This window comes from Micropterus dolomieu, linkage group LG20 (assembly GCF_021292245.1).
Source record: "Micropterus dolomieu isolate WLL.071019.BEF.003 ecotype Adirondacks linkage group LG20, ASM2129224v1, whole genome shotgun sequence".
In the NCBI taxonomy this organism is placed as follows: Eukaryota; Metazoa; Chordata; class Actinopteri; order Centrarchiformes; family Centrarchidae; genus Micropterus; species Micropterus dolomieu.
The window spans coordinates 24368970-24387468 of NC_060169.1; the positions used below are offsets into that span (position 1 = coordinate 24368970).

General features: G+C 40.8%; 1 protein-coding gene across 4 annotated transcripts in view; it reads left to right on the plus strand.

Annotated features, from left to right (window-relative positions):
- The window catches only part of spata17 (spermatogenesis associated 17), a 44678-nt gene that overhangs the window by 15372 nt on the left and 10807 nt on the right, over positions 1-18499 (plus strand). Inside the window, exons 6-10 of one of the 4 annotated variants that reach the window (XM_046032755.1) lie at positions 726-849; positions 5173-5415; positions 11859-11984; positions 12717-12825; positions 13465-13535. In XM_046032755.1, coding sequence (XP_045888711.1) covers positions 726-849; positions 5173-5415; positions 11859-11984; positions 12717-12825; positions 13465-13514 — 652 coding nt within the window. In that variant the 3' untranslated portion in view covers positions 13515-13535. Of the gene's footprint in view, positions 1-725; positions 850-5172; positions 5416-11655; positions 11738-11858; positions 12008-12716; positions 12826-13464; positions 13536-18499 lie in introns of those variants that run through there. The other 3 variants (XR_006822192.1, XM_046032756.1, XM_046032754.1) reach the window with 3 other exon arrangements.

Here is an 18499-nt window from a genome sequence, read left to right on the forward strand (position 1 = left end):
TTGAAAAAGACATTTTGGTAAGATTTGCAGATTGCTTATCTAATTAATTAAGCAAAACTAGAGGAGCCTTGATCCTCAACTGACAATGCATTTGTAAAATTCACGTATTATGTGGTTTATAATGGACTGTGCAGAAACAGTGAGGCTTACATTTTCCTGTTATCTGTCAGTGGTCATACTTGATGCACTAGATGTGATAGTTTTTGAGATGTTCTGATGATGTTAGTCCAGATGAGCCAACCCTCCCAAGATGTAACAAAAAGTACGATTACAGTACAGTAAAATAATGTATTACAGGAGAATAAGACATCATGTAACACTTTATTTCTTGATGTGGCTGTTGTTTAATGACGAATATTCACAATAAATATGGTTTTACTGAATAATCAAGTAAATATAATTTCTTAATATATCTATCTAAAGATTGCTCATTTCTTGACTGGCAACTCTCTGCTTCTCACAGAGGACATCTTTTCCTGTCTCAGGCACCCTAGCTACACAACTCGCTTGGATAGGGGAGGGGGGGGGGTGCAATTTGCAGCTCTCACCACTAAATGCCACTAAAACTTACACACTTAACCTTTAAATGTTAATTTTTTTATTGTACAGTGCATATTTATTATATTTATATCTGACTGATCCCTGTCAAAAACCCATCATGTAAATTAATTAAATGGAATTTTTGAAGTGCAAACATATATGTATATGGTGTGTGTGCCCTGTAGGAGGGAGCTGGATGAACTTGAGGAACTCCAGAAGAGAGAGAGAGACTGTCTGGAGATGGTGAAAGAGTACGCAGTCAAGGTCTACCAAGCTCACCGATTACACCACCTCATCAGTACGAAGCAGGTTGGTCTAGGAACACTATTGCACATATTTGACATAGATAGACATAGGACAATATTAAATGTTGATTCCTTCTAAACAGCTATTATATTTATATTTAGCTTGTATGTTTAGTCCGAAATCAGTGTCATTTTGCGCACATTAGAGAAAAAAACTCTAAAGCTATAACAAAAACTCAGCATCATATAACAGGACCTTGTATCAGTGCATGTAGGACTGAGTGTCAAAACTAATAACAGTAGATTATGTTTTCAGCTGTCCAGTCATTGCAGTGGGATGAATGGGAAGGAGTGGGTTGTGGGTGGTACTTTGGGTGATCAGGTGATGATACTTTAAACTCAGTGGTGCAAATAGCTGATGCCAACACGCTAGCCTGAATAATTTATTTTATTTTAATCAAATTCAACTTTGCTCCCTTTTTGTTTGTTGCTCCAGTGTTGTTAATGATTGACACAAATTCAATCCATTTACATGTGGTGGGGGGCATAAACTTTTTTATGGCTTCTCGAGGGGGCCATAAAAGTAAGGGTTTGACAACCACTGGTCTACACAATTATATTTACAAAATATTTGTTTGTGTTCTCTCTCTTGTGAAAAATAGTTCAATGTCACTTTAAAGTAGTAAATTCATATTTCCTGACATTAAATTGCCAGGGAATGATTTAAATTTATCCCTGGTCATTGCTCTTCAATAAAAATCTCTATACAATATTTAAACCTAGAATTATATCAGACTTTGTAAAAATACATTTCATGTGCTTGAACTTCAGATTCTACATGGCAAATAGCACAATAGTGTTGTATCTTTTTGATTTAAATACATATAGAAAGTTAACAAAGCAACGCACAGTCATGCGTATACAGTATCTCTGAGACAGAAAAGTTTGAAAAGAGCAATTTATGGTTGAAATTCTTACACTCTACACACTTGTTACAATACTCTAATAACTAATAATTTTAGGTAATAATTCCAATACAGTAGTAATCATTTAGTTATTGTTGAAACCGTTGGTCACCATAAAGTGCAGTAGTGACCTCAGCTAAGGAGTGTGGGTGTGAAGCCACATCCGATAACACACTAGGAACACATTTATACTCACAGCTAATTTTTGGTCATCTGGTTTCACTGTGTTTTGTCGGAAATGTACAGATAGGGAGTTCCTCTAGAGACAGGCCACAGAAAGAAAGAAAGGAAGAGCCTTCTTTCTTTCCTTCTTTTGTTAACACAGATGGGCTGTGTGGAGTTGGGGTGTGTGTGCACACATGAGTAAGTATGTGTCCACATGGCTCTTCTGATGTGCTGAGCGGAGTATTTTAGTGTTTCCCCTGGGACAGGTGTGCATACCCGTGTGTGTGTGTGTGTGTGGCATCCACGTATCTCTGTGACTCCCCACTGGGATCATAATGAAGACAAAGCACACTGGTCACTGTTGATTCAGCACCACTACTGCTCCCCCCCCCCCCCCCCCCCCCCCCCCCCCCCCCCCCTTAATGCCTGCACGACCAGCATCGTCATCATCTGGCTCACTCTCTATTTCCTGCAGGTGTCCCATGTTCACCTAAGATGCTCACATACACAAAACTTTCATACATGCTACTATGAAGGTGGTGTAAGCTGGAGTGTAGTAGAGTCTGTATTTTGTCAGATCATGTTTGACTCTCCAAATGCTTTGGATTGACTGTATGCCCATATGTTCACTGTTTTTATCATATCAACTATTTTGGATATTTTATGAATAAACCAAGAAGGAAAGAAAGCAAGAAGAAAACTTTGTGTGCTCTTCCCCGCCCTCTGTCCATCTCTTCCTCTCTATATATCTCTCTCTCTCTCTCTGCATATGGCAGGGGACTCTTTCCCTTCGTAGCTCTGACCTTGTCAGCAGTGAATAGATGGCTCTCCCACACAGTTCATCCTTCCTCACTTCTCGGACCCCAGCCCACACACACCCACACACACACATGCTCACACACACACAGCTTACCAAAAGGCCCCAAGTCCCTATGACAGAGATAGAGATGGTGTGTTCCTGGGGTCAACATCATTGCTCTTCCCGTAGCTAGGTTGGTACATTTGGGCTTGCATGTGCGCATGTGTGTGTTTGTGTGCGTGTGTGTGTCTTTAAGAGTGGCGAGGATTACGTTTATGTATGTGATGTGTGTCCCCAGCAGTCTGTACCTTCCTGTTTGAGTTAGGTGTGTACTCTCAAACCTAATGCATTGAATAGACTGATCCTGAACACTGAAGAAATGTCATTAAAAACACTGAAAATCCTGATTTTGGGTTTGTGTTTAGAATATTTAGAGTGCCAGACACTTCTTAAGATGTTGGAGAGGGGTTTACTGTATAAACAATTTTGAGAATACATTTTATTCAGCCATAACACTCTTAATCACAGTCATGTACTGTACCCTGTACTATTGTGATATTTTTATGGGCTAGGTCCTCTATTAGAAGCTCTGAAAGGAATCTGTGAATGCAAAGGAACAAGAGCAGTCCTGCTCTAGTAGTGCAGTAATACAGTTGTAGGAGCGATATATGATCAGCGTGTGGAGTTTGCACAAGCTTCAGTAATGGTACTCTGGAGGCCAGGCCACAAATATACAGTACCAAAATATTCTTTCATGGACATACAATATCCCATTTTTAAAGTTGAATTAATGCTCCAGTTAACACAAGAAGGCAAATACAATTAATTTTAGTAGAATTTATCTTTTAGTTTTTGATTATATATTATTAACTTTTGTCTGTTGCCAATATTTATTTTTATTTACTGTAGTGATTTAAAAGGTTGCATTGCATTAGTCATATTTGGATATACATGCGCACAATAATGCTGGCCGCTTACGTAATTACATAAACAGTGAATGAGAACCATAATAATTCAATTCTTGCTGGTGTATGATGCCTAAGGTCCTTTTCTTTCATAACTTGAAAGGAAGGGAGCTTATATGTTCATCAAGTAGCTGTAGATGGCATTATTGGAAAGAAACACCCATTAATATAAATCAGTTGTGGCTTGATCACATTAAAATTGTATTTGTGCCTCTGCTGGAGTCATTAAATTGTTCTAGTTTTAAGAGGCGGTCCACTCATTTGACCCAATGAAAATAATGCATTTGCTCTACTGTCCGCTTTGTGCTAGCACAAAAAAATTGCACCAAGATAAGGACTCATCGTTAAAAATCTGCTGTTATCCAGTTCTGTCTACAACCCATGGTTAGAGAAATCAGGGTCAGTGAAGTGGAATTAATTATCTCTACTCGTTCTGAAACACTTCCATCAAAAGTGCTCATGGTCTAATAATGAAACATTTACTAATTAACCAGTCTGTTAATATGTTATTTTAGAAAAGAGTGAGGTTCGGGTCAATATAGTTGGAGCAATTTCCCACTTATGCCCTTTCTCTCCGTTGTCCCAGTGTTTTAGAGTGCCCTAAATAGCAAGCAGTGTTATTAGCATATAGAGTAGATACAGAGTCCTCAAACTCAAAGCTTTGGTCTGGCAATTAACACACAGGCAAAAGGATCACTGTGATTTGAATAATTATTATTGAGTCTGTGGCAAATCTCTACCCCACTTCAGAACAGGGAGGCACAGTTTTGTATGTGTGTACATTTGTGTATTTGTGCATGTGTTGTTCTAATGAACAAGTCTTGTATAATGCCAAATTTGAGACAGATGCAGCTAGGTTGTCGCTGTAGTCATTTTTTGTTATCTAAATGCTCCAGCCAAATATGTAACCTGGCAAAAGCCTCTGATTGGCTAAGAGCCATGGTGTATGCATTTGAGGCAGTGAAGATGAACTGAACTGTTGTCAGAAGGGATACAGAATGGTGAATTTCACAAAGTTTATTATGGATAATATGAAGGGCAATAAACTTGATAAACTTTGATGAAAAACTGTATGAAAAAGTTGTCAACAAAACTGATGTTTCAAATTACCTCAGAATATTGACTCTAATAGTGGCTAGCAGTTGTTAGTTTCATTTTAAGCTGTCCCAGGAGGTTATTTAATGATCCCCTAATATTTGGTTTCCCCAAACTCCATATAGTATTTTAATACATTATAGTGTTTGGGGAGTAAAACACCTAGGACATCCTGGTGCCTCAAAAAAGTATAATCCAACTGCAACGTCCTTGGTTTGAATTTGGGTGGCGACCCGACTAGGAACCTTAAGTAAGAGTAATATCCTCATAGCCAGTCAGAAATACACGTATGCATCTACTCATATTACATTTCTTATACTTATACTGTGTCTTTCACTATATCTATAATATAGAGTTGACCTTTATCCCTCTCTCTCTTTCTCGCTCTCTTTCTTCAGTGCCCAGGGGTTTTCAACTCTCCATTCAAGCCAGTCCCCCATGAGATGGAACAACTGCTGAGGCAGGTCAAGTACCAGACCCCTACTAGACTGGCCCCGAGAGGCAAGGCTTGTCTGTTAGGCATGCCTCGCCCAACAGCCCCCAGTTTCCCTGGGACTCCTGGATCCCCATGGATGAAAACCACTAGAACCTGCAACTCCTACAGGCCCATATTTCCCCCGATTTCCAGCAAGAAACAGCAGGTGAGATGGTAAAAGGTGCAACCATGACAGACATAAGCAGGTGGAGACAGAGTAAAGTAACCGAGCGCAACAATATAAAATATATATATATATATAATACAGGTGCTGGTCATATAATTAGAATATCATCAAAAAGTTGATTTATTTCAGTAATTTCATTCAAAAAGTGAAACATGTATAATGTATACATTCATTCCACACAGACTGATATATTTCAAGTGTTCATTCCTTTAATTTTGATGATTATAACTGACAACTAATCAAAACCCCAAAATCAGTATCTCAGAAAATTTGAATATTGTGAAAAGGTTCAATATTGAAGAAACCTGGTGCCACACTCTAATCAGCTAATTAAGTCAAAACTCCTGCAAAGGCCTTTAAATGGTCTCTCAGTCTAGTTCTGTAGGCTACACAATCATGGGGAAGACTGCTGACTTGACAGCTGTCTAAAAGACAACCATTGACACCTTGCATAAGGAGGGCAAGACACAAAAGGTCATTGCTAAAGAGGCTGTCTGTTCACAGAGTTCTGTGTCCAAGCACATTAATAGAGAGGTGAAGGGAAGTAAAAGATGTGGTAGAAAAAAGTGTACAAGCAATAGGAATAACCGCACCCTGGAGAGGATTGTGAAACAAAACCCATTCAAAAATGTGGAGGAGATTCACAAAGAGTGGACTGCAGCTGGAGTCAGTGCTTCAAGAACCACCACGCACAGACGTATGCAAGACATGGGTTTCAGCTGTCGCATTCCTTGTGTCAAGCCACTCTTGAACAAGACACAGCGACAGAAGCGTCTCGCCTGGACTAAAGACAAAAAGGACTGGACTGCTGCTGAGTGGTCCAAAGTTATCTTCTCTGATGAAAGTAAATTTTGCATTTCCTTTGGAAATCAAGGTCCCAGAGTCTGGAGGAAGAGAGGAGAGGCACACAATCCATGTTGCTTGAAGTCCAGTATAAAGTTTCCACAGTCAGTGATGGTTTGGGGTGCCATGTCATCTGCTGGTGTTGGTCCACTGTGTTTTCTGAGGTCCAAGGTCAACACAGCTGTCTACCAGGAAGTTTTAGAGCACTTCATGCTTCCTGCTGCTGACCAACTTTATGGAGATGCAGATTTCATTTTCCAGGACTTGGCACCTGCACACAGTGCCAAAGCTACCAGTACCTGGTTTAAGGACCATGGTATCCCTGTTCTTAATTGGCCAGCAAACTCGCCTGACCTTAACCCTATAGAAAATCTATGGGGTATTGTGAAGAGGAAGATGCGACGCCAGACCCAACAATGCAGAAGAGCTGAAGGCCACTATCAGGGCAACCTGGGCTCTCATAACACCTGAGCAGTGCCACAGACTGATCGACTCCGTGCCATGCCGCATTGCTGCAGTAATTCAGGCAAAAGGAGCCCCGAATAAGTATTGAGCTGTACATGCTCATAGTTTTCATGTTCATACTTTTCAGTTGGCCAACATTTCTAAAAATCCTTTTTTTGTATTGGTCTTAAGTAATATTCTTATTTTCGGAGACACTGAATTTGGGATTTTCATTAGTTGTCAGTTTTAATCATCACAATTAAATGAAATAAAGATTTGAAATATATCAGTCTGTGTGTAATGAATGAATGAATATAATATCCAAGTTTCACTTTTTGAATGGAATTACTGAAATAAATCAACTTTTTGATGATATTCTAATTATATGACCAGCACCTGTAGACAGAAAGAGAAAAAAGAAAGCAATAAAGCATTCACCAGTTTTATTTTTTTTTTTTGTTTTAGAAAGTGTCTAACTAATGTGTCTGACTAATTATTAGAGCCCCCAACATCCCCTTCTTGTCTTGTTGGAGGTGGTTCTTGATGCAAGCAGAGGGCCTTTAAAACATTTTCTAAAGAAGAATGACATCATTAAAACATGGCAGACAGCCCTCTTGGGGGATACTGCAGAGAGTGGTTTATTGTCTGGATTTCTGACTGAGGATGTGACTGTTACTGTCAAATACTTGTGTACCACAGTGTGTGTATTAAAAGTGGGTCCCATGTGCAGCTCTCATTTGTGTTCCTCATCAGTTCACAAAGATCCATCCATCGTCTACCGCTTATCCTGCGTATAGGGTCGCGGGTGGCTGGAGCCAGTCTCAGCTTACATCAGGCAAAAGGCAGGGTACACGTTGCCAGTCCATCGCAGGGCCACACATAGACAAACAACCACTCAGACTCATATCCACACCTAAGGACAATTTTGGAGACACCAATTAACCTAGCCTGCATGTCTTTGGATGGTGGGAGTAAGCCGGAGTACACAGGGAAAACATGCAAACAACACACAGGGTTTGAACCCATGACCTTCTTGCTGTGAGGCGACAGTGCTAACCACTGCACCACCGTAGTAGTCTGTTGTATTATATCATTAGTTTATTTTTTAAATGTATTGGGCCACTGGAAGAGAATAGTCAATGCATATTTTGCATCAGAGAAACAGATATAACTATGTCATTTTGTGTATTTAGGGACCTCCATCTGACCATATTAATGCTGCATTAGCAACTTTTGACCACAGTCATTTCTGAAAAAGGCACACTCACAAGAACACTGTCTTGACATACTATCAGGTTAGATAGTAAGTTATTATACCTAAACATCATGCATTCTGCAGTGCATTTTTTGAATTTGTGTTCGCAATAATGTAAAAAGTAGCAACAAGTTAGTGATGATAAAATGGTTTTCATCTTCACATAAAAAATCTTACATTTCTGAAACTGTGTCCACTTTGGCTGCATTTGTGCACCAAGCATCATCGATGTCAAACACAGAGTCTGCCTACTCTTGTCTCGGCGGAGTCTTGCACTCTGGCTGCTCGTATCAAGGTCTGCCTGGTGAGTGCTTGATCTGGATGTTGATGGGAGCAGGTGTCTGTAAAGATCATTCCCTGTCGTTTGGCCAACCTGAGTCCCATTTCGTCCAGACCAGACCTTAGCCAAGAGCATGTCCAAGCCAGCTTCGTGCCTATCCGGGCTCTCTTTCCTCTCCTCTGGGGCAATCACAGCACCAACCGTTGTGCCTTGTCCAGTTGATCTGAGTGGAGGAATTGTCTCAAGGTCCGCTTCTAATTCAGTACTCAAAACTATTAATGTAGCTTTAAAGCAATGCAACAGTTAAACTGTTGAAGGATCCTTTCAATTGCTGTCAATTTACAATTTATCGTGGTCCAGCTGTGCATTTATGCATGTGTGTACGTATGTGATTGTGTGCATATGTGTGTGTATGGTGATGATTTGATGAGGAGCCATTTCACCATTTGTGTTATTTACGCTCTGTAGCTCTTTATGGCAAAGTGCTTTCCCTATTATTAGTTTCTAGTAATGTAAAACATAAGTGAGCAGAAATGAGGCGTGGATCTGTCTCATTTTATTAGCTGCACTTCACACACACATACTCGCAGACATGTGACCAGCTGGCTGTAGTTAGAGTGAGTTCATTAAAGCAGTGGTTCTCAAAGTGTGGTCCGGGGAACCCCAGGGGTCCTTGAGGGAGTTCCAGGGGGTCCACCGCAAAAAGGGGAATCATTTATTGTCAATCATTTCATCAATGAATTTTCATTCATTCAAGTCCATCCATAAGTGACATAGTGACGAATTTTTGGTCATGGATTCCATACACTTTCTGGAATAAAATATCTAAAAGCCAAAATCCTACCATATGGGCGATCCTGGAACAAAATCTTATCAAATGGGGGTCCGCGGTCTAATTTGTGTCAGTTTAGGGGTCCTTGATGAGAAAAGGTTTCAGAACCATATGCGTTAAAGGTGTCAGGAAAGTGTCTTGGTGCTGACATGGAGAATAATTCCTTATTTATCTATATTTATATACGTCTGTCTTTCTCTGTCTCTGCCTCCTGTGTTTCTCTGTTTTGAGAATGAGTGTGTGTATGATTAGTGCAGGAAGTCCCCCTTTCTTTCTTTTGCACTCAACTCCACAACCCCTCCCTCCCTGGTGTGATAACTATCTTGTGGTGATGGATAAGGTTGAGGTGCTGGCTGTGGAAGTGGTCAGGCCAGGCCACTGATCCCGTCGTGATAGGAGCAAGGACAGGGTTCCCGTCCCTCCCTCTATCTCTCCCCCTTCATCCTCCCTCTTTTTTTAACACCAAACAACAACTGAAGGTCACCTCAAACAAAGCAACAACATTTAAGTTAATCGGCACTGCACAAAGTTTACACACTACCCTCAGAAAAGAGCATATACACTTACATACAGTTACATGGTAATGCATGTTTAGAAGTAGGGCTGTCCCCGACTAAGGATTTACATAATCCAATCAGAATTGCCAAGTCTTGCCTGCAGTCGACTGATCGTGTGTGTTTTTGTGCGCGGCAATTGCAAGCGGCTGGAGGGGGGGTTTATACACGGTAGCTCTGCTTTAATCTTGAGAAGCTGCAGCGCTGCAGTCTCTATTCATTAGTCAGTGTAACTTACACTGTACATTTACAGCTAAACTGAGGCTTATTGTTGACCATTTTCTCTCTGATCACCGGTCTTGTGCAGAGTTTTGTGTGCATGCCGTGTGGCAACTAACTTTACATGCACGTCACGGTTCCTCACGGGTCTAGTTCAAGTAGCCTGCGATTTAAAAATGATATAATATTCTTTGTGTGTTTCATCTACGGTGATAAATGATCTGAACGTCCCGCTAGGTGCGGACAACTCGGGACAACACCTGGGAAGCTGGGGCTCCGTCTCAACAGCAAGTGTTCCCCTTCTGCAACTACACACATACACGCTACGCCTACACATGTGCACTGACGCCCCCGGGGTTAGGTGTACAATTTTGGATTTATTCACGCACTTTAAAAACATTTATTTTACTTTTTACTTTTTACATGTTTAATAACAGCATTATATGTTGAAATTTATATTTTAATAGGCAGTATATTCATTTATTGGGAGAAAACTTGTAGTTCTATGTAAAATCAGACTTTGATCACCCCATACTGCCAAAATGGCATGATCCTCGTTTCGCTGTGAAGCTTCGACTGTGAGATTGACAGGCGAATCAGGCTCAGCCCATTGAAGCATCGAATCTTCGACTATTCGGGGTCAGTCCTATTTAGAAGTTGCACTTTATTCTTCTTCACACATAAAAGTTTCAATATTTTTTTAGTATTTGTAACTGAATGGAATTTTTTTGCATATTATGTAGTACATATTAAGTAACATGACAGGTTAATGAACCATTAACCTAATTTTCCCTCTACATCATCAAAACTAGAATGAATAAAAATCACTGAGTGTTGAGTTTTAAGAAATACATTTCTGTAACATGCAACATTTCTGCTTTCCTTGACTTATTAAAAACATACTGCCTCTGCTTCCAGAAATTACAAAAGCTTCCAATGCGATCACTTTTTAATTTAATGGTTAAGACATTAACCACTGTATGTTTCAAATGTATCCAATGCCTTCAGTACAAGGGTATGACGAGGATGATGAAGTCTCAAGGGGATGTAAGGGGGGAAGTGAGGTTAGACAGGGAATGGCACAAGAATTTTCGCTATAAATGACATTTCTTTGTCTTTGCAACTTTGATATGTCAGTAGACATCAGAAACCCATCACTCCAGGGTAGGAGCCACAATGTCAAGAAGAAGTACAAGGAATGAAATTGACAGACAGCTGTTTAAAGTTTAACAGACTTGTTTGTGAGTTTTGGTCCCAAAAAACAGTTGGATGAATACAGTTAGAGAGAAAACATGATATATGTTTTATGCAAATGCAATTCAAGCACTTTACAAAGAATTAAAGATAATGGTGGTGTTCCTTTATCTTTTCCCCAGACAAATCCCCAGAAAAGCCCAAAACCAACAATGTGTTTCACCTGTTAGAGACACTGTGTGTGTGTAGCCACTGCCTGATAAAGTGAACTTTAATCTTGTTAAAAACACATAAAAAGATCTCTGGTAGTGGGTGATATATTCCATCATTGTTGTTATGTGTTGTCTTGAAAACATTTTTTTACTTAATAATTGTCCATGAGAAGATAAAGCCTGATTAAACCACATGAGGTTGATCAGACAATATAGTAGTTTTTTGCTATCTTGCTTACTTTTTGTCGCTCCTCTCCCCTCTCTCTGTGTTCCTTTTAGTCTGGCATATTTTTTTTTTTTGTTCTCCCTTCTCTCTTTCTCCTGATATCATTTTCTTCACTCGCTTTCTCTCTCTTTCTCACTCTCTCTTGGTCTCTGTGTCACAGGAGGCGATATGAAGAGGATTGGCCTCTGGTTTTAGCAGTAAGCCATCACTACCTGTGGGAGAGGGATCAGAGAAAGAAAGAGGTGGGGGTCTGAAACAGTGATCATTATCTGATGCTTGTGTGTGTGTGTGTGTGTGTGTGTGTGTGTGTGTGTGTGTGTGTGTGTGTCCTTCTGTGTGTGTTGGTGGTTGTGGTTATTTCAGGGTCTGTTTAGAGAGCCGGGGGAAGTGTGGGAGCAACGCGTGCATTGTCCTGACCTGACGTTGCGTCTGCAGACCTCTTACACACACCTGGAGGAGGCCCAGAATCAGCTACGACGACATAAGTCTGTACGACTTCACAGTGGCACTCTGTGAGAATGATATGCAGACACATAACACACGCAAAAACACCCACACACAAAATTAAACTACAATAACAATTAATTAATGTCATTTTTTTCTTTCATATATATCAATGAATACATGCTTGTGAACACATACATGAGTGGACATAAATATTATAGGCAAGCAAATTCATGTAACATTAAGTAGCAAATTTGCACATCCTTATTATGAAAAACAACGGGTGTTGGCCTGGAGATAATTTTCAGACTTCAGACCGGGTTTGTTATAAACAGTCTCTCCCTGCTTTATTTCAATACTTGTATTCATTTTTAGTGGGAATTGTGCGTGTCTATGTGTCTTGGCTAAAACACTTGACTATAACCTCACCACTCACAGGCTAATCTACTCAGCTGTGTAAGTGTGAAGTACTGTTATTAACCTCCTGTTTGATCTGTCTTGTACAATAATAATTTCTGTGACTACAGAGAAGACCTCCCAGTGTGCTTGCCACTCCAACCTTTTTTAGACATTTAAAGGAACTTGCATATCTGCAGATTTCTCCCTGTCTTGTCTGTGTATTTTGTGGTTTTTTTGTATTTGCCCCATTTTCTGCATTGTGGATTCCTGCACAAACTAATCACTGTTTGATATTTTAGTAAAGACTAACCTGAGGTGTACTGCAACCTTCATGACATATAACCTTTTGTTGTTTTTTTTTTGCTCTCCGCCAACCAGAGGAACAGGAAGTACACTCCACCATCTGACCCACAGCAGCAGTTCCTTTGCTCAGCCAGCCTACGCCAAGAACTTCAGATAGTAGATTACACACTGACTCCAAGAGGAGGTAGGTTGAAAACTGCAAACACAAACATTATTATTATTATTATTAATAAACAGTTATCAGGTATGCCTACTATGTACCTAAATTAAGTCATCGTTGGAGACCACATACCCACCTAGCCATCATCCTGTGCAGAGATGCATAGCTGATGAATGCTTCATCAGCCCACAAGCCCTCTGTGTTATGCAGGATAATGAAGAAGTGATAAAACCTCAATATGAGCCATTTATTTCAGACTGCTGTCACATATGGTCAACATCTTTCAGCAAAGATGAGCACATTACAGCTTAAACACACGATTATACAGTACAAGACCGTGTATAAATGTATCTTTCTGCCTAAACAGGGCTATTGTGTTTCACTTCTTTTAAACAGTAGGTTACATTATTGTAGCAACAGTAGGTTGCTACAATATTTCTGCTGGAGATTTAACATGATTGTGTAGGTCATGTTAATGCAACAACCTAAACTGTACAGTCAAAAGTCTCTGAGACTGAGAAGCAGGCAAAGCTAAATGTATTGTTGAACAGGAAGGAATGACTACTATAAACCTATAGCAGATACTAATCCTATAATTATATTAATAATTAAAGCGATCATACTGTTATTATAGAAACCCGTGTTTGCCCTTTCACATCACAGACAATCAACATCCGATCCATGATAAACCCTCATCTAGAGCTAGGACATGAAGCCAGGTCAGACCACACCTGTCAACCCATGCACACTGATGGCAGCCACCAGTTTATTCTGTAGTTGCCCGGGTTTTAGTCTTAAAGGTATTATTCTCCTCTAAAAGAAAAGAGGAGAAGAAAAAAAGAGAAGCAGTGCAGGCTAACCCTTTCAACTTGAGTTGCACAAATTTGTCAAAAGTGACAGCAATTTAATAAATCGGAGCTCTCCATCACACGCATATGCACCCCCCCACACACATACACACAATTCCCAGTTATGCCCTCCACTGCCCCCTCTCCATGTATACGTAAATGAGGTGCATGCACAAATTTGTGTGTGTGTGTGTGTGTGTGTGTGTGTGTGTGAGAGAGAGTGAGTCTGATAGAGAGAGAATGTGTGTGCGTAGGCCCTGCGGTCTGGTCCAGGCATTAGGTAATTGACTGTGTCTTTGCTCAAGGCCTTTCATGGATCACCGTCCTTTATTAGCTCACTTCCCAGCACGCACACACACACACACACACACACACACACACACACACAAAGTTCCCAGCAGCTCCACCCCAACCTCTTACCCCCCACCACCAGCACCCAGACCCAATTGCCCGGAAACGAGGAGTGAAACGAGAGAGAGAGAGGAGCAAGGGAAGAAGGAGAGAGCAGCGACAGGGGAATGAACTAACACGGCCCCAGGAACTGGAGATAAATAAGTATGAGGAGTGAGTGGGCGGGGGAATGGGGTCTCCTGCAGCTGACAACAGGGGCCAGAGGCGCAAGATCAGTTTTGCTTGGTGGATCTATGCTATACAGTATTTGTAAAAGACAAGATTGAAGAGAACGTTGTAGGTTGTTTGTGTTTTTGAGCATGTGTGTTAAATGAAGGTTTTCACCGACGCCACCAAAATTAAAGCCATCAGGGATAATTTAGCTCATTGTTCAAATTTGAAACCTACTCGCAGACATTCGCCAAAGCCGAAAAGCATTGCAGGCCGAAAGTCAATATCTAACACATACACACTTGCTCATGCATACACATACCACCCAGACACACGTTCATACGTGCTAGCTAAATTTGAACTCTGTGGTCTCTGTGATATTTGCTGCTGCATAGGATGTTATTGAAGAAGAAGATGAAGATAGCTGTGCCTGCTGTCAACCCAGTCATGTCATACTGCTGACACTCAGAGCTCATCAGACCTCAGATTTTACTTTTTGTCTCTGTGGACGCTCCGTGTTTCTGTATCTCTCTCTTCCTCTATTTACTCTCTCTCTTCTCTCGCTCTGTGGTAATTAGTGCATTAGTCCTATCGTTGGCATGACCCTGAGCTACAGCAGCAGCCAGCAGAGCTTCTTGTCACAGCTCAGCAGGCCAAAGGAGTGGACAGCTCAACCCTGGTACTCATCATCTTAGTACCGTGCCCAGCCATCCTCCCCCCAGCCACATTATCTAGCTATGTTATCCAGCCATGCTTCTAATTATTTTCAAATCCTAGCCACAGTCCTCTCACCCAGCTTCTGCCACATTATCTAGCCCTGCTTGTAATCATCACCCTAAGCCTTGCTTCAGCCCTCTACACAGCCTGAAGCTTCATCATTAACATAGCCCAGTTTTTTCCTAGTTCCAGACCATGGCTAACTCTGGCTTGACCATCACAGCTGTTGGCAGTATGTACACATAATCACACAGATGACCAGTCCCCACTTCTCCAGGAGCTCAGTGGCCTTGTCTTAGGCCAACAGGGCTGTGGTTGCTCCTTTCTACAGCTCCTGTGTGCCCTTGCATGACTTCCCAGGTTCCCTACCAAATATTAGCTTCAGAGACCTCAGACCCTCTTTCACAGCTCTGTTCTCCATTCATTCACATTCCTCATCTCTAATGTAACTCTCAATACCAGCCTAAATTTCAGAGCTCTCCTTGAGAGTTGTAGCTCTGGCTTTATTGTTTTTGACTAATAACTCGACGTCGACCTAAATAGCTCAACATGCATGATCTGACCCTCCTCCAGACCAGGGCCTCACACTATGTAGCTTTGGCATTATTATTTATAAGAACATAAGTGTTTTTCTGTTGTTTCAACTCTCCTTAGGTAGGTTAGGTTTGTAGGTTAGGTGCTGTCCATTCTGCAACTGCAGTTGCATATCAATCATTGGGTTGATATCAATGGGTCAAACATGTTGAAACAAGTTGAACATGTCTTTAATAGAGCTCATCAAACACCATTGTATCAGGAAAAATTGGAACTACTGTGATCTGACTGTAAAGAAAGAGGGTACTGGTGTTATCTTGCTCAAGCTGAGGGTGTAATTACACTTCTCACTCAAGGATGGCAAGAATGTGAACTCTTTTTTGAATTGTTTGTTAGGAAAAAATCTAAAGAAGGCTATGAAAGGCTAGGTTTTATGAGTGAACAATGCCTAAACATCTTTAACAAGTTTAATATAGCCAACACTGTAATGTTCATTGTTAAATGAAATACTCAAAGTTTTTTTGGCTTCTGCACCAACAATGACTAATTTCAAATGCAGATATGGGAAAGCCCTCTCTGTCCATGCTAATTTTGTGGTTGTGTTATTAGCCATGTCACCAGCGGTACTGCCTGTAACCACAGAGGATTGCTAATTAGGAGGCTTCGTGCTAATCAAGTACACTACAGTGAGTGGTCACGTCTGTGTCTGTCTGCGCTCCAAGCCTTTCCTTCCCCTCGCATTAGACTGACACTCGTCACAACTTTCAAAAGCTAGCGACTGATCAGAACCAACTGACAATGATACATAACAGAACACACGTTTGCACAGGAATCCCTGCTTTCCTGAACACATGCACATAGACATATACAATTGCATATATACACATGAATACGTGCATATACACTGGCCATTGCCGATAGCCCAACCCTACATACCCTTTAATGTTGCCCCAGTATTTTCCTTATCACCGCCTCTCACCGTAACACATACTCAAAACACACACCCCTTCTTACCCCCACAGAGACACACAACATAGTCTATTCCCAACTACTACAGTGTAGCTTTATTATTGTCATTATGGCATTGTGGGTGCAAAGCTTCAGGCAACAGGGACATGAAAAGTGTATCTACACACATACACACACCTGGTGGTTCACTCTAAATGGCATCAGCCATAATGTATCACCGTGATGCATACAACTGATGTATGATGGGTCTTTTTAATGGTAACAGTATTCATTAGCAATTAATACCTAAACTGAAATAGGCCACAAGAAGAGACAAAGGAATTAGGTGGGGTAGGCAGCAAATGCATGAACTCAAATGTGTCCACCTTTTATGCGTGTCTGTCAGTGTATGTATTTCTTATGATATCATGTCTACCCATTTCTCCAGCTCTGCTGCATTAGTGTCCAGGTTACTGCAGTGAGAAAGAAAGAACGCTAATTCTCCATAACAATTTTACGGCTTGTGTAAAACTCTGCAGCCCCTTCATTTGCACAGCCGTAAAACATTCCCCCTGCCACACTCCTTCCTACTCTGGACCTCAGATTTATCAATTAACCTAACACTTCTCTTCCATTACGGTGGCATTTTGCACTGCGAGGCCTGCATACAGAGTAACGATGAGGGCCGAGTGCACACAGCATGATATTAAATGGACAGTCTCAATTAAATGATTAGCAATCATATTTTGGTGTGACATAAGAAAATTAATGACATTAGACTTTATTATTTATGTTAAAAGCTGTTGGACCCGACTTGACCAGATTAACTCAGGTCACTTCAGGCCAATTTTTTTTTGACTTAATCATATGAATTTGTGTCAAGCTTCTGTTTAAAACTAATAAATAAAAATGCTGTTGGTAATTTATCATTAAAAATATTCACAACTTTTGCCTTGAGTAGGATCCAGTAGTAGGTTAAGATTTGTTTCTTTAGGCCTGAATGTAACCTTCAGGCCAACTGTAAATCAAAGCCTTTTCACACAAAGTCTGAAACAAATGTATAGTTTAAAGGTTCATCTGAGACTTTGTTTTTTTAAAGTAATTTACGTAATCCTTTAGATGCGCTAATTGACATTAATATTTCTCTTTACATTAATAGACTATTGCAAACCATAACTGGTAGTGCTTGACAAGTAAAATGTCTTATTCAGAGAAATTTTGCTATCCTTGTATATTAGGATTATATTAGCTTACTATAGCATGAGTTTAGTGAGACACAAGTACTACAATTCAGCAGTAAATTATGCGGTTTAGATATAACACAGTAAAGACTAAGAAAGAAAATTTAGAAAGATAGCGCTTTAGTAATGATGCATTACATTTGCAATGCACTTGTGTCAGTCTAAATTCATCTAAGTACATGAGTACATTCCAAACATAAATTTTATATATATATATACTGCTCAAATAAAGGGAAATAAAGGGAACACTTAAACAACACAATGTAACTCCAAGTCAATCACACTCCTGTGAAATCAAACTGTCCACTTAGGAAGCAACACTGATTGACAATCAATTTCACATGCTGTTGTGCAAATTGAATAGACAACAGGTGGAAATTATAGGCAATTAGCAAGACACCCCTAATAAAGGAGTGGTTCTGCAGGTGGTGACCACAGACCACTTCTCAGTTCCTATGCTTCCTGGCTGATGTTTTAGTCACTTCTGAATGCTGGCAGTGTTTTCACGCTAGTGGTAGCATGAGACGGAGTCTACAACCCACACAAGTGGCTCAGGTAGTGCAGCTCATCCAGGATGGCACATCAATGCGAGCTGTGGCAAGAAGGTTTGCTGTGTCTGTCAGCGTAGTGTCCAGAGCGTGGAGGCGCTACCAGGAGACAGGCCAGTACATCAGGAGACGTGGAGGAGGCCGTAGGAGGGCAACAACCCAGCATCAGGACCGCTACCTCCGCCTTTGTGCAAGGAGGAGCAGGAGGGGCACTGCCAGAGCCCTGCAAAATGACCTCCAGCAGGCCACAAATGTGCATGTGTCTGCTCAAACGGTCAGAAACAGACTCCATGAGGGTGGT